The sequence below is a fragment of the Phacochoerus africanus genome, chromosome 2 (genome assembly GCF_016906955.1).
Source record: "Phacochoerus africanus isolate WHEZ1 chromosome 2, ROS_Pafr_v1, whole genome shotgun sequence".
Lineage (NCBI taxonomy): Eukaryota > Metazoa > Chordata > Mammalia > Artiodactyla > Suidae > Phacochoerus > Phacochoerus africanus.
The window spans coordinates 82,047,220-82,064,404 of NC_062545.1; the positions used below are offsets into that span (position 1 = coordinate 82,047,220).

At 41.5% G+C, this 17,185-nt stretch overlaps 1 protein-coding gene across 1 annotated transcript in view; it reads right to left on the bottom strand.

Moving 5' to 3' along the window:
• Positions 1 to 17,185, bottom strand: part of TRAPPC3L (trafficking protein particle complex subunit 3L) — a 41,818-nt gene that overhangs the window by 2,140 nt on the left and 22,493 nt on the right. The window contains exon 4 of the mRNA XM_047763108.1: positions 1,691 to 1,876. Within this exon, the coding sequence (XP_047619064.1) occupies positions 1,691 to 1,876 (186 nt within the window). The remainder of the gene's footprint in view (positions 1 to 1,690; positions 1,877 to 17,185) is intronic.

Here is a 17,185-nt window from a genome sequence, read left to right on the forward strand (position 1 = left end):
TCTTGGTATCTTTTGCAGCGTTTGAATTCCCTCTTCACTTAGTCATTATGTTGGGTTGCGTCCTAGGGCTCTATCTGTGATTCTTTTCTTCTTACTCTGCTGTCAATCCTAGGCACTCTTTAATAGTTTCAGTACCTCTTCAGCCCACTTCTTTCTGTGACCTCTGGACATGGATGACAACTGCTTCCTGGATATCATCACGTGGGTGCGCGCGCGCGTGCGCGCGTGTGTGTGTGACCTCAATCCCAACAGCTCCCCAACTGAACTCATCACTCTGTCTCTTCCAGCCCCCAATGTTCTCCTCCTGGTTTGTTCTCTTGGTTAATAGAACAAGCATACCTACAAGTTGCTTAGAACCCTAAATGTAATTCCTGGATCTTTTCTCAATCTTGTCCCTTCAGGCAACTGGTAACCTTGTGTGAAGTCTGTTCTACCTTCTTCGTGTTGTTCAAATTGGTCTTTTCTTCTCTACTCCTACTGGCAGAGCTTTATTCTGGTTTTCCCTGAGGTCACCATCATCGGCTTCCTAACAGCTCTCCTGCTCCCTCCCTTTTGTACAGGTTAACTTTGTTGACAAAAGAGTGAAATTCCCAAAGCATAAATTTCAAAATACCATTCCCCTGTCTATAAACCTACAGTGGGTCTCTATTGCTGTCAAGATAAAAATCCAAATACCCAATCTTACCCTGAGAATCCTCCTTTTATAAAAATCAGGTCTCTGTAAAGAATTTAAACTTCTTTTCTCATGACAATACTTTTAATCTACATATGTCTCTAACTGAACTAATCTAACTTCCTTATTCCTTGAACCAAACACTCTCTTTGTGTCTTTGGACTTTGTTCTCCTTTTACCTGTAATATTCTTTTCCCCTTATTCCAAGGCCTTCACCTAACTGCTTTTCCACCTTTCAAATGTCAGCTCAGAGTTTCCCTGGGAAAGCTTCCCTGCTCCCCGATCCCACCCCAACCCAGGTCTTCCCATAGTCCTAAATCACACTTCCTCTCACAGTTGACTTCTCTACTGGACAGAAGAATCTTGAAGGGCAGCAACTGTATCTTGTTCATCTTTGTCCGCTGAATGCCTCTTAACAGATGCTGATCACCGTTATAGATAAATCACTGGATAATTCAGGTGTGGAAGTCAGCCTCCAAAATGGCCTATGAGTATCCCACCTCCCTTGGTAGTGATGTTGCAGCAGAGTTAGCAGCACCTGTTGTGATTAGGTCTGCAAAGGGGACCATTTGATAAAGAACTTCATAAAGCCTCCTAGCCAATTGTGAGCAAGGCACAGAGGCCATGTGAATGAGCTTGGAAATAGATTTTCAGCCTGTCAAGGCTTCAGAGACTGCAGCCCTGACCAGCTTCCTGATGGCATGTGCATTATGCCGTGAAAGGCTCTGAGCCACACAACCTAGCAACACTGCTCCCAGACTTCTGATCCTCAGAAACTGTGTGAGATAATAGATATTTGTTCTTTTAAGCAGTTCCATCCAGAGGTAATTTGTTACACAGCACCAGATACTGAATATACCTGGCAAAATAATGTATGTGCCAGAAGTTCCTCTGGGGTACAGTAGGTTAAGGATCCAGTGGGGCTGTAACTGCAGCGTGGGTTGGATCCCCTGCCAAAGAACTTCCACTAGGGGCAGGTGTGGCCAAAAAGAAAAAAAAAAAAAGTATGTGCTTTACCATTTCCAGGGCTCCTCTGATAATCCCGCAAAGTAAATTGCTGTAGCACAAAGAAGATCGCCCAGCGGGGAGCTCTTCCACAAACTCTGCCAGAGGATTCTTGTCTAGAATCAGGGAAAATTCGTTTCTGCTCGCATTGTTACAGGTCACACTTGGTGTAATTCCCAAGTACATCTTGAAAGCAACCTAATAAATAGGAAAAAAATTTACAATACTTGATCTAGGACAAACAGCTATTAGTAAGGCACCTGAATACCCTGCTGCAGCCATAGTGGAGTTAAACTTGTGGAGTTTGTAGTCAAAAAGCCTGGATTTATACCCAGCTTTGAAACGTATTGATCCTTTGACTTGTGCAAATCTTAAACCCTTTAATTTTCATGGAATATTCTAAATGACTAGTTTTCTGTGGAAACAATATGGCTTATGAAACAGAGTTAAAGCATTATTTTTATATTTTTCAAAAATAAATATCCTTTAGGAGGGTAAGAAATTAAAATATTACTGGAGTTTTCTGGTGGCAAAGTGGGTTAAGGATCTGGCATTGGCACTGCAGCCGCTCAGGTTGCTTCTATGGCACGCGTTCGATCTCTGTCCTGCGGAAATTCCAAGTGCTGTGGGTGAGGCTAAAAAAATACTGCCCATTATCAGAATAGTAGCATAATATTTACCATGTGAGCTGAGTAAAGGATAAGATCCTGAATTAGAGTGGACCCAAGACACATATGCCACAGCAGGAAGGGGACAGAGCAGAGCATAGAGGGTTCTGTGGGAAGATTAAATGCAAGGGTGTGTTTGGGAAAATGAGGGGAGTCATATCACCAAGGCTGATAAATCTCTGAGAAGGAGCAGGGGTTAGTGTCGGGAGGCACATAAATAAGTCATAAAGTAGCTTCTCAAAGAAAGTATGCTTTTTAAAGGGCTTAAAGAATTTTACAAGGGAGAGATAGAGGGAAGCTAGGGAACAATTTCTCTTATACCTCCAGTTTTACAAATGAGTAACTGGGATTCAGAGAAGTAAAATGGCATGGCTGGGAGTTCCCACTGTGGCTCAATGGTAATGAACCTGACGAGTAGCCATGAGGATTTGGGTTTGATCCCTGGCCTCGCTCAGTGGGTTAAGGATCAGATGTTGCCATGAGCTGTGGTATAGGTTGCAAACGCAGTTTGGATCCCACATTGCTGTGGCTGTGGTGTAGGCCGGTAGCTGTAGCTCCTATTCGACCCCTAGCCAGGAACCTCCATGTGCCATGGGTGCAGCCCTAAAAAGCCAAATAAATAAATAAAACGACATGACCAAGTTTGTACTATAATTTAGCTCCCCAGCTTCTAGTCCAAGGCACTTTTTTCACAAAATATACAGCCTTGGGATTTAAAATTTATTCATGGAAATTTGTTAGCTTGATTGTTTTTTTCTTTCAAGTGCTTGAATTTAATTTTTAACATTAAGGGGAGTTCCTTTCGTGGCTCAGCGGTTAATGCACCTGACTAGGATCCATGAGGATGCGGGTTTGATCCCTGGCCTAGCTCAGTGGGTTAAGGATCTGGTGTTGGTGTTGCTGTGGCTGTGGTGTAGGTCGGCATCTGTAGCTCTGATTGGACCTCTAGTCTGGGAATGTCCATATGCCTCGGGCGCGGCCCTAAAAAATCAAAAACAAACAAGCCCCCAAACATTAAAACAGTGTAATATGGAAATGGGTACAATTTCCTTATATGATTTATAATTAGAAGTACTGAAAATTTCACCATTCATTCGTTCATGGGCATTCATTGAGCACTGGCTGTCTAGCACAGTGCCTGGCACACAGCGGAGCTCAGTAACTCTTTGGAAAACAAATTATTGAGTAAGTATCCATTCTGCATTTGACATTCTGTTTCAGCCCAGAATACAAAATTTAATACGATGTAGTTCCTATTTAATAAGGAGCTATAGGTATTAAACAAATCATGGCAACATTATGATCAGTTCTGAAAGTACAATGTTATACATTAGGAAGCCTTTGAAATATTCACAGAGGAAGAAGCTCCAATGCTATTCATGAATGTTGAGTGAGCATTTGCCAGGTGGACAAGACCAGGTGTGTGGGAAACTGAGGGGGGAGAGAAGGAACATGTCGAGGGCTTGAAATACCCTGATGAGGTTCATGGGAAGCTGGTAACTATCAACTTGTGGGCAGCAGGGTGCCCCAAAGGTGTGAGTAGACTAGGGGACAGCTGGATTTCTGTTTTAGAAGGATCTCCTTGGTGTCAGCATGGAGGATGGATTTAGGGTTGAGAGTAGGGGTGGGCATGAGGTCAAAGGCAGAGATACCAGTCAAGAGGTGACTATGACAGCCTAGGAAAGAAATGACGAGGCCCCTTCTCATTTTGCATTTCATTTAAACTCCAACTCTCCTTGAACTTTTCCATATAAATCTCAAATAGCCGACATCCTAAAATTTGGTTCAAGTCACTAGTCAGAGAGGATGTGAAATGATTCTTCCAGATCTTAAGTCAAAGTTGCCAAATTCCTAGGTAAAAGGAGAAAAATACCATCATGAAACCCTAGGCTTGGAGAATTGAGTTGGCTCCCAATTGGCGGAAGCCCAATTTCTGCTAATGTTGATTGGTCTGGTTGGAAAATTTCTAGACTGTTATTACCTGTAAGTGTTGGAATTTCTTTCTGATGCTCAATCCAAGCCACAGGCAAGTAACATAAAAACCGAGGCTGATCACTTTGAATTTACTCTGAATCTGTGTTCGGGCTCTAGTTTCACGGCCCAATATCCACCAGTAGGAGGCGTTATCGGAACACTGTTAGGAATATTCATTCCTAAGGAATGACATTGTTTCCTTATCTGGCTGAATTCAGTCTGAGAAGGAGGACTGTTGTTTCTAATGAAGAAAGAGCTCCACCCTCGGCCACTGCCTCAGCCGCTCAGCCAATAAATAAGAGCAAAGCATTTTCCCTTTGTGTATGTCCAACATGGATGCTTTTCAGGGGATTTTTAAAATTCGTCCTCAACCAGAAAACTGTTATTGGCTACAGCTTCATGGCTCTGCTGACCGTGGGAGGTGAGCGTCTCTTTTCACTCGTGGCTTTTAAGTGTCCCTGCAGCACAGAGAATGTGGTCTACGGCTTGGTTTTCCTTTTTGCTCCTGCCTGGTGTTACTGATCCTGGGGTTCTTTCTGAACAACAGGTCCTGGAGACTTTTCACAGGCTGCTGTGTGAATCCCAGGAAAATCTTCCCCAGAGGCCACAGCTGCCGCTTCTTCTATGTCCTCGGTCAGATCACGCTGAGTTCCTTGGTGGCTCCGACCATGTGGCTTTCAGTGGCTTTGCTCAACGGGACTTTTTATGAATGTGCCGTGAGCGGGACCAGAAGTCCAAAACTCCTGAGGTTGATCTGCAAGGACAAGCCCAAAGAGTGCTGGAAACGAGCTTCACAAAGTATCTTGTGGGAAAACCAGCATGACCTCCACGGACAGCGAAGAACTGAAACTGTCCCTGCAAGCCCAGTCCCAGGTAAGAAGGACAGATGTGACTTTTTTTTCCCCAGCCTGAGAGGCTGAAGTGTTCTCTCTGACCTCCATTCAGCCAGGGCTGAGTCTGAATCCTGCTAGAACATTTTGAAACTCAATGGAAATTAGAACACGGTGCAGCCATTAGACAGTTCTCAGGAAAAGCTTTGTAGAAGTTGGCTGGCTAATAAAATTGTTGCTTGGATTGTCTTTTCCGTTTCCGAAAAGAAAAATAGCCGCTGAGTTATACAGATGGAAATGCTTAAGAACTTGAAAATAATGCCTGGGTTGCATTGTAAACAATGCACGACACTAACACATAATAGGGTGTTAATGGTAGAACTGTAATTAGAAATTATTGCCTCTATCAATTACTTATTTTTAAACTGGTTTTTCAGAAAAAAACAACAACACATAGACATTCACCTATTAAAGTCCAGCTGAACCAAATGAGCTAAGACCTTTTAAAGTTGCACATGATATAATTAGTATAGAGATTCCCTTGACTGATTTCTGGTGACTTCTATCTCTCTGGATAAACACTGTCAAGGGGGAGAATTTCCTGTATTAAGTGGGTGTTGGCAGCCTTTAAATAGCCTTTCAGTGAAACAGGACCATATTCTCCAGGGAGGCTCTGTCCTAAGTTGTTGGTGCTCTAAGCTAAAAAAGTTCTTACATTACTTTAGAAGATCGAGATTTGGGGCATTGTTTTATTTAAGAGAAGGAAATCATAGCTTTACCTAAATGATGCAAGAAGTGGCTTGTCAGCCTTCCAGGCCCATGAGCACAAATCCAGATGTGAGCCTGGCCCTGGCCTCAGGAAAAGACTGAATTCCTGCTTGTGAGGAGAAGAAATTACATTCCCCCAACCAAAACAAGCAAGAAGAGAAGATAAACAGATCCACAGGTTGTCAGGAGTGCTATTTGTTTAAGAATAAACGTGCTGCAAATAGTGTAATTTCACTTTTTCCAACGGAGACCTGCCTTTTCAACAGCACGTCAAGGCAAAGTCTTTTTTAAAAATCATACTTTCCAAAATGGGTTGACAGTAGAATCATACTCTTTTCATCATCAGATAAGCCTAAAATGCTCCCCAAACAAAATCTTTTGTTTAAGAGCATCTTAGATAAAAACATGCCAGGTTCCCAAATGTCTTTCTTCTTTTGTTGAAGGAAGGTATTAATTACAAGTGTCATGATACAACGAGTGATTTCTGATTTGTGTCTTCGGGCACCAGGCTCCATTCAGGTAGTGCCAGATTCAAGCACTTAGCCCTGTGTGAGTTCTTCTTCTCTAAACACAGGCATAAGGAAATCATGCACATCCTGTCAGAGCTTAGCCTGGGCACACTGATCTGTTTACTTTGGAGAGGCAGGAGATAGACCTGGGGCTGATTCCTAGAAGATGCAAGAGGCAGGTGGACAAAGGGAGCCGCCTCATAGCAGGTGCTGACCACAGCCTGGTGCTCCCAACAGACAAGAGCAGCACACAGTCCAGACCAGCAGTTGGGTATGTGGGTGGAGGTGGAAAATGTGCTGTGTCCTTGGGTGGAGCAGAGCAACAAAATCCAGCTGGGTGGCTCTCTCTTCTTAAGGAAGGTAGGGTAGAGTGGTGGCCAGAACTCCATCTTGGAATTGGCTAGCCTTGGGTTCGAATCCTGATTCCATTCACTTACCAGCCACCTGACCCAGACCTACTGATTTGACCCCTCAGAGCCCAGTTTCCTGATAGTCAGGGGTTCTATGGGGTAATGATGCCTATCTTGGAGGGGTGCTGAAAGGGGTAGAGATAATGGACATAAATGGGCCCAGAGCTGCTGGCATCAGTTTCTAAACTGATGAGAAAAACATCAGGGTTTGAGGGAGAAGCTTCATGCAGAATGGGACACTACTGAGGGCCTGGGTGGGAGCAACCACCATGTTTAAGTAGGTTTTGGGTACCATGAACTAGGGAAGAACAGGGGGTGCTCAGCCCTCAGGTGAGAGCAAGTCAAGGCAAAGTTCATGTGATGGGGGAGGGGTATCTGAAGCTGATCAAACAGTTGATAACTCAGCAGAACTGGTTCACGTACCAAGGTGAAATGATCTATAGGAAGACCGGCTGCATGGAACAAGAAAGGCAGAGGTTGAAGAACAGAGGAGGATCCGAGGGAGCCAGCCACAAGTGATCAAAGAACTGTGCAGACTTTCCCACGGTGGGAGTTGAGCATCACTCATTAGTCATATCCGAGAGAGACCATGAGTTCAGTAGTGCTTAGAAATAGCAGAATGTGCTAATAGCTGACACTTACTTGTACATCTACGTCATCTCATTTTAATTCCCCAAATCACTTTCCAAAATAGATAACCCCACTTCACAATTGAGGAAACCGAGACAGAGAGGAGACCCCTAGAAAGGGAAAGTTGAGTGAATCCAGCTGGTGCCAACCCAGAGCTGGCTTTCGTGTGGAGTCTTCACAATGACCTCCAGAGTCTGGGTCAGTGTTTGGGAACCCTTGGTTTAAAGCACTGGAGCTTATTTGCAGTTCTATTGAGGTCTCAATGCATCACTGGCACATATTGTTTCTATGTTCAGAGAGACCCATCTGCTGAGAAATGCTAAATGCCGTTTAACTAAAATGCCATTCAAAAACTTTGAAGAGCTTTGTTTGTTGTCCACATACGAAATTACTTCCAATTGCAAAAATTATAATTAGAACGACGAAAAAATTTAGGAGATAAGTTGAGCTGCTTAGACTCTGTTTTTAAAATTCAGAAAAAAATCCCCAGCTGAACCAGTGTGTATCCAAAGAGGAATTTATTTTTCCAATTACCAGTTTTCAGAACCAACCAATTGTGAAGGTTGGAATGACCCTATATTTTTTCTTGGCTTTTATGCAGGCATTCAATTTTTTTAAAAATCCATCATTTTTTAAAAAAATCCATCCATCTTACTCTTTATTTATTTTTTATTTTTTCCTTTTTATGGCCTCACCTGTGGTAGAAGGAAGTTCCCTGGGCTAGGGGTTGAATAGAGCTGCAGCCTATACCACAGCCACAGCAACAACCAGATCCGAGCCTCGTCTATGACCTACACCACAGCTGCAGCAATGCCAGATCCTTAACCCACTGAGCGAGGCTGGAGATCAAACCAGCATCCTCACAGAAACTATGTGGGATTCTTACCCACTGAGCCACAACGGGAACTCCCAGGCTTCCAATTCTTATAGCTTCGTTTTCTTTATTGTGTTAACAGTTGTTTCACTTCATGGATAGTGAGTAAGGATACTTCTCTCATGGAAGTTCTGGTGTTCTTCGCAAACAATGTGATGCAGGAAAAATCAGTCACTTGCCATAGATATGCATGTATCAATGCCTGAAAACACTCACTCAACATTTGTTCAAATAACCCCATTTACTCACACACAGAATTCTTTCTTCTAACAGCTAGTACTATCTGAGGGCTTGGTTTTTCCAGTTCTTGGATAATCTATATTTTTGCTCTTTTCTACTTGCCTGCCTTCTGGGTATTTTTTGCATACCAGCAAAGTGGCTAGTAGAGTGGAGAATAGAGGTTAGGTAAAGCCATAAAAAAGAGCAAAATACGGGCACTTGCAGCAACATGGATGCAACTAGAGATTCTCATACTAAATGGAGTAAGTCATACAGAGAAAGACAAATACCATGTGATATCACTTATACAGAGAATCTAAAATATGGCAAAATGAACCTATGTACAAAATAGAAGCGGACTCACAGACATGGAGAACAGACTTGTCATTGCCAGGGGGAAGGAAAGGGTGGGATTGACTGGGAGTTTAGGATTAGTAGATGTAAACTTTTACACTTAGAATGGATAGGCAATGAGGTCCTACTGTACAGCACAGGGAATTCCACCCAATCTCTTGATAGAACATAGTGGAAGATAATATAAGAAAAGGAATGTATATATGTGTGTGACTGGGTCACTATACTACACAGCAGAAAGTGGCACAACATTGTAAATCAAAATATCATTAAAAAAGGAAAACATATATGTTTATATAACATATATATATATATATATATTTGCTTTTTAGGGCTGTATCTGTAGCTCTATGGAAGTTCCCAGGCTAGGGGTCGAATTACAGCTACAGCAGCCAGCCTAGGCCACAGTCACTGCAACTGTGGGATCGAAGCTGAACCTACGACCTACACCACAGTTCATGGGAATGCTGGATCCTTAACCCACTGAATGAGGCCAGGGATCCAGCCCGCATCCTCATGGATCATGGTCGGGTTCATTACCGCTGAGCCACAACAGGCACTCCCAAGAAAAACATATTTAAAAAACAAACAAACTATCAATAGTTAAGATGAAGGATTTCAACTGAGGTCTAGCAGTAGCTGGGATTAATTTAGCCATACCCTTCCCAATAACAGCATTCCTGCTCCGTGAAAGGTGGCTTTGCTTCCGGATCCTCAATGTTTCTTTCTTTCGAAGATCCTAGGGTGGTTCCTGATCTGTTCAGCAGCTTTCTTCTCCCTACTCACCACGTGTTATGCTCGCTGCCGATCAAAAGTTAGCCACCTGCAGCGGAGTTTTTGGAAGACATATGCACAAAAGGAGAAGGAGCAGTTGGAAAATACACTCCTGGACTATGCCAAAAAGTTGAGTGAGAGAAACCTGAAGTGCTTCTTTGAAAACAAGAGGCCAGATGTCTTCCCCCTGCCCACCTTTGCTGCCTGGGAAGCTGCTTCAGAGCTGCATTCTTTCCACCAAGGCCGGCAACACTATAGCACCCTCCACAGAGTGGTGGAGGATGGTCTGGAACTTAGCCCCCAGGAGGAGGAGACCACACTGGGGCTGGCAGATACGGCCCACAATGTGTAGTCACCCACCATCACCGACTCGCCATGTCCACACATCTTTCTGCTGAGTCAACAGCTACCTGAGCATCTCTGCCTTTTCTCACAGGGGTCTCCCGAATTTAAGAAAAGAAAAGACAGGAGGGAGACGAAGGAAGGGAGAGAAGGAAGGAAAGAGAGAGAGAACGGGAGGGAGGAAAGGGAGAGAGAAAGGGAGGGAGAAGAGAAGGAAGAAAGAGAAAGAAAGAGCAAGAAAGAGAGAGCGAAGAGGGAAGGAAGGAAGGAGGAAGGACGGAAGGAGAGGAAGGCTAGTCCGTCCGGCCTTTCCTTCCTTCTTCCTTCTTTTATTCTTTTTGCGTAGTGTTCGTTTAGGTTCGTTCTTATTCTTCTTCTTTATTTCTTCTTCTTTTCTTTCTTTGCTTTCTTTCTTCCCTTCCTTCCTCTCTCTCTTTCTTCTTTTTAGGGCCTGCAGCATATGGAAGTTCCCAGGCCAGGGTCAAATCAGACCTTCAGCTGCTGGCCACAGCCACAGCCACCCCGGATCAGAGCGGCATCTTCTACCTACACTGCAACTCACGGCAACACCGGATACTTAACCCACTGAGCGAGACCCGGGATCAAATCCCCATCCTCACGGACACTATGTCAGGTTCTTAACCCACTGAGACACAATGGGAACTGCTGGAGTGTTTCTTTATAAGACAATGTCACAAAGGGAAGCAGCTTTATAGCTCCCAACTGCAGACAGTGTCAAGTTCTCAAACTTATGCTGAGTGTCTGGCAAGGATGGTGACAAAGATGCTCTTGCCTTGGTTGGGGGTTGGACTCTGTGACTTCATGTTCTAAGATTTTAATGATTGACAGTGAGACTCATGCAAGAAGGTTTGCCATGCTATGTAAACATGGTCATGACATTTGGGGGAGCAGTGGTGACTTGTGTGTAACTGGTATTCTTAACAGACTGCTATATAGCAGGATTGTGGTGTGGTCAGTGGAAATCCTCGCCCTGTAAATCTATCCTACTGCCTTTCAAGAATGTATGACATTCTACAACTTGAAATTAATTTCTTGTAATCTGAAGACACAGGTTCTCAAAAGTGAGACATTGAAAGATATGATGCCTAAAATTTAGGGCTTTTCACCTGTTTCCGCTATGCACTGAAAGTAAACCCCTGCAATCAAGGCTATATTATGACTTTTGTGGGCTCTTGGCACTTTTGCCTTCAGGGACCCACTTCTACATTAAAAAATACACATGTGCACATACACACAATCACATGCACACATATACATGCATATATATTTATGAATGTATTGATATAAGAGCATAGGTTAAGTTAAATTTTTTTTCAATCTTAAAGTTCATTTATTTCCTTGTGACTTTATAAGAAACTAAAAACACTTTTGTGGGTCCTTACAGAATGAAAATTTTGTATTCTATTATATAGTAGTTTAAATATATATGTATATTAATTCCCTCTAAATCTCTGACTGGAATCGATATTTAAGGAAGAGGCATCATGTTTTATGATGTGGCTCACATCTTATACCATGGAGAGTCCTTGCCTCCTAGTTGGAGAATCCTGGGGATAAAGTATTTATTACCATGGAACATTATCCCAAATTGGGGAAAGGACCTAATAGGTATAATACCTGGAACACATCCTTGGGAACTTGGAAGTACAGAATCAGGGTGTGCGTGTGCGTGTGCGTGTGTGTGTGTGTGTGTGGTGGCAGGAAGAGTGGGAAGTAGGGGCTGTGAGGTTGCAGTATTTGAAATATTATTTGGGTTTTAAACATGGCATGTGATAAATATTTAACAACTGGCTCTCAGAAGAAAAAAAAAAAAAACCCGGTTTGAAGGGTTTGCCAATTTCTATGGTGCAATTTCAAGTTACCAAGGTGATGACACTGAAGACAGAGTTAGCACTGAAGAGAAGCTAAGTATGGGCTCTATGAGCCAGTATAAACTTTCCAATAATGCTTTATAGCTAGCATTTTTTTTTTGCACTTACTTTGATTCTAGCCAAACCATCTCCAATGCATCTTTGGTGCATCTGAGTTTCACTGCAATAAAATCTAACCATGGTATATTAAATATAGCTCAATGGCTCCACTTGAGAGATGTAGTCTTTTCCCCTTCTCCTTGAATTTGGCCTTAACAAACCAATAGAATGTAGAAGTGAAGTCAGATTGCAGAGCAATTGAAGAATATGCCTTGGTCTCTGGCAATGCTCAGCCTGGCAAAATCCAGCCACCATGAGGAACTCCAATTATCCTGGAAGGCCCAGGCTCTGATGAAAGCCAAACTAGCCAAGCAGCGGGTGAGGAGAGGAAGAGAGAGTGTGTGTGAGAGAGAGACTACTGGTATGTGGTCATCCCCAACTGTTCCAGTCATTCTAGGCTAGGTGCCAGGCATGTGAGTGAAGAAGTTATTTTGGACATTGCAGCCTCAATAGACATGACATGAAGAATGACCATGGAACCCAACCAATGGCCAGAAAAAAGACCCTAGATCTACAGTCCAGATGAAGACATTTCCATTCGTCCAGACTTATGAACCACTCTGTCTGAGGCTGCAGACATTGCAAAAGGGTTCCCTCTATGTCCTGTCCAAATCCCTGATCCAGAAAATCATGAACTTAAATAAAAGTGTGTTGTTCTAAGCCATCACATTTGGGAACACTATGAATTAAGACAGCCTGAACCACTAATACATAAAAACCAGAATTTATTGAGAGAGAAATTAGAGACAAATTGAATTTATACACAGATTTGTACAAATATTCTCCTTATGCATAAATTTTTCCTTAATAATTTTTTCCCTCTTGATTCCAGTTAAGCACTCTATTGTCTATGGAATGATCTGATAGATGCTGAATAGGTACCTCTTCAGACTAGTTACATCAATGCCTTAAATTCATTTTTAATGATTTTTGGTTAAATTTGGTTTGAGAGGAACATATTGCTATGGGTTGATTCAGTTTAGAATAAACATATTGCTGAGAGGAGTAGCATATTATTTATCATTAACACCTAGAAAAAAATGAGAGTGGAGGGTCCAGGATAAGTTAGCCTTGAGTAAGCTAGAAAGAGAGGGGTCTTCTAGTCTTACTCCTCAAAGTGTTTTCTTCAGACCATCAGCATCAGTATCACGGGGGAGCTTGTTAGAAATGCAGACTCAAACCCCATCCTGGACCTGTTGAACTAAGCCTGAAGTTTAACTAGATCTTAGCTGATTCCTATGCAACTTAAATTTTAGCAGTGCTGGAGTGGTGGTTCTCAAGCTTTAACACATGTCAAAATCATCTGGAGGGCTTGTTAAAATATAGATTGCTGAGTCCCTGTCTGATTGTGTAGGTCTGAGGTGATGCAAGATAATTTGCCTTTGTAACAAGTTCTCAGGTGATGCTATTGCTGGTCTAGGGATCATGTCTTGAGAACAATTGCTCTAAAGCACAAAGTAGGTCATTCTGGGGAAGACTGGCTAGAAGAAATAAGAATCGTGGGGCCTACCCAGATCTGCTGAATTAGAATTTAAGCTGTTATCAACCTGTCTGAGAACATGGAATGACTTCCCATATATTTTCTATTTACTCAAGACTACCTTTCATCTTTTAGGGATATTTTTTTGGCCACACCCATGGGATGTGGAAGTTCCCAGGCCAGGGATAGAACTCGACCAAGTTGCTGCAGTAAAAACGCTGAATCCTTAACTTGCTGTGCTACCAGGTAATTCCTTAGGGATATTTTAAATTTTTCCTTATATGTTTTGCAAGTGTTGTGCATTTGTAGTTATTCTTCTTTGCTGCTAGTATAAATGGTTTCTTTTTTCCATGATATTTTCCAAGTAATGGTTATTTTAGTACATGAAAAAGCTATTATTTTATCATAACAATTTTATCTCTATCTTCAGATATTTAAGTTATGTTATTCTTTGTAGAGATTTTTAGAATTAGAAAATAACTATTTTGTGGAGTTCCCATTGTGGTGCAGTGGAAATGAATCTGACTAGGAACCATGAGGTTTTGGGTTTGATCCCTGGCCTCGCTCAGTGGGTTAAGGATCTGGCATTGCTACGAGCTCTGGTGTAGGTCGCAGACATGGCTCAGATCCCGAGTTGCTGTGGCTCCGGTGTAGGCCGGTGGCTACAGCTCCAATTAGACCCCTAGCCTGGGAACCTCCATATGCTGCGGATGCGGCCCTAAAAAGACAAAAAAAAAGAAAAGAAAAGAAAAAAAAAAAAAAAAAAGAAAAGAAATTAACTATTTTGCAATCCCTAATGACATAATGGACCTAAATAATAAATAATGAATTCTAAACCACTAGGAGAAGGTAAGATGGTGAGGATCTTGCAACTTGAAGCCACTCATCTGTCTTAGCATCCCTAATAATAGGACAACCCCATATTATGTGCCTCCTAACACTATGCAGTGCAAGAGTAAGTACATAGTACAACTCGTGAAATATTGTTTCCTAAAAAATTAATCCTGAGTCAAATCAAATATTAAGATCTTACAACTAGTTTACAGGGGATATAGGCAAAAGAAAGCAAGTTAATTAGCACCATGGGGAAGCAATCAAATAAATCTAGAACATAGGACGTGCCATTTGGCATATGACCCCGTTTTCCACAGACCAATGGCATTAAAAAAAAAAAAAGATTAAAAAAGAAATACAAAACATAGCAACCAGAAGCAACACAAGGGCCTTATTCGTATGCCGCTTCAAATAACCAACTGACACAGGATATCTTTGAGATATTTAGGGAAATACAAATGGCTATTAAATGGGTATGAGATGATTTCAGGGGATTGTTCATTTTGATGTATATGATAATAGCATGTTGGTTTACACTTTTTTAAAATGTCCTTACCAGCTAGAGATGTATATTGAAATATTTGTGAATTACCATAATGTCTAGAGTTTTCTTTAAAATATTTCAGCAAAAAAAGTGGGACAGCTAAATGCTGAAACAATAGCAAAATAATGATATTTATTGAGATTGGATAGTAGGTACATGGGACTTATTACATGCTCTATTCATAGTTGCGTAAATTTGAAAGTTTTTGTAGTGGTTGTGTAATGAAATAAATTATGTGGCCACCTCAGTTCTTTTGCTGAAGTTTTGTCAGTCAGCTCCTGCTTGCCTGGAGTTTATCCTCTAGTATTATTCTCAGAAAAGGTACTCAGGAATACTATGCCTGAATTCTTACATTTTCAAATTACGAGCCTATTCTATACTTTAAGGACAGTTTAGCTGGTTCATGCTTTCTCTACTTGAGTATCTTTAAGTGTTACTCCACTGCCTTTTGCCACTGAATGTTGCTAGGGAAACATCTGATGCCATCTTTATTATTAAGATGATATTTTTACCTTTATTCTCACAAAATTCTTTCTTCATCTTCAAAGTCCAATAACATTACTAAACATGCTTTCAGATAGGTCTTTTGAATCAATTTTCCCTGCTACAAGCTATACTCTTTCATTACGGAGAGACATTTTTCTCTTGTTTCAAGAGAATGGAGTTTGTGAATCTTCCGTTTTTCTCCTCGTCACTCTATACGATTTCCAAGAAACCTTATAGTTTTAGATTTAGAACTAAACCACTGTTCTGTTCTTACTGGAATTTCATTAATTTAATAATAATTTTAAAAAGCTAAGTTGTCTTGATTCTTTTTCAGCCATTCCTTCCCATCTGCCCACTCACACAAGCAGAATAGAGTCAATATTTGACTTTTTGACATTTGCAGCCCCTCACCTATGAGGTAAATAGCAAGGAGCAGTGGATCCATACATGTACTCTTTATGTGGCAGCTGCAAGGATAAAAATTTTTATCCTTTGTGGGGTTGCTGCCCTGATTGTTATCATGTATTCAACCAATCCCATCATTGCTCAAAGTTCCCAAAGGAGCCTAGACTTCCCTGAGGAGGGATATGGCTCCACTTCTATCATTCACAGCAGTGGCTTCTGACTAAACCTTAATGAAGCCCAAAGTATGTACTGGAACATAATGAGATTTTAGGAGAGATTAAAGGGTAAGCTGAGCTATTGAGGCTGGACTTGGCATGGAGGCTAACCTCAGAAGGAGGTAAGTGGCTGTGGCTTTGCACTTAGACCTGTTTGAGCAGGGTTTTGGTCAAGAGCATTAGGTTAGTTTCATCTCTTTTGGAGGTTAGAAGATTCTTATTACAAGTATAAGATTTCATATTTGAGTTTGGAAAAAACTTAGGCTGCTTCAAATAATATTTTCAAAGTTCACTTGTTTGTTAAAATTGAGTTATGCAGAAAGAATACTCGCCTAGCTATAAGAGAGATCATATTCTAAATTTTGCTATTCCATTAAAGAGGAAAGGCATTAAAATTTATTAACAAACTATTATATGCTGGGTATTTTACATAGGCTTTTTTTTTTTTTGGCCGCCCTGCAGCATATGGAGTTCCCAGTTAGGGATCAGATCTTAGCTGCAGTTGTGATCTACGCCACAGCTGTGGCCACACTGTATCCTTAATTCATGGTGCTGGGCTGGGGATTGAACCTGCATCCCAGGGCTCCCAGGATGCCACTGATCACATGGCATCACAGTGGGAACTTCTACATAGGATTTATATTTAAAATTTCACAAGCATACTGGGAAAGAGATATATTGTTTCCATTTTTACGAATAGCACTGAATACTAAGAAGATAAGGTTAACCATAGATATGAGATGGAGCTTAAATTTGGACCTGAGTTAGTCTGGCTCTTAACTTCTACTACAGAAATGCTGCTCCAGGTTGGTATAACCTGAAGTATTCATTTAATTTTTTAAAGCAAGTTTCCTCCCTTGTAACATTAGTATTGAATTAGTACATCAGCATTTTTTCAATTCTGTCATCTTAAATGTTAAGGCCAGTAGCAGATGAGTTCTGGTCAGTTGGCTTCCTAGTGTCCTCCTGGGAGTTGATGTCTGCCTTCAAGTTTCCTGGCCTTTGTCTGAGCCCCTGGCCTCTTTCCCTTTCTGCATGGTTTTTTTTTCCACATTGGGTTTCTAGATATTTGAAATAGTTTTGAGTATGCTCAAACTATGCTTCTAGTTCATTATATTAATAAGGTTTCCTAGGTTATTTCTTTTGTTAAAAATGACAACTGATAAAGAAGGAATTTTCAGCAATGAATATTTCATTAAA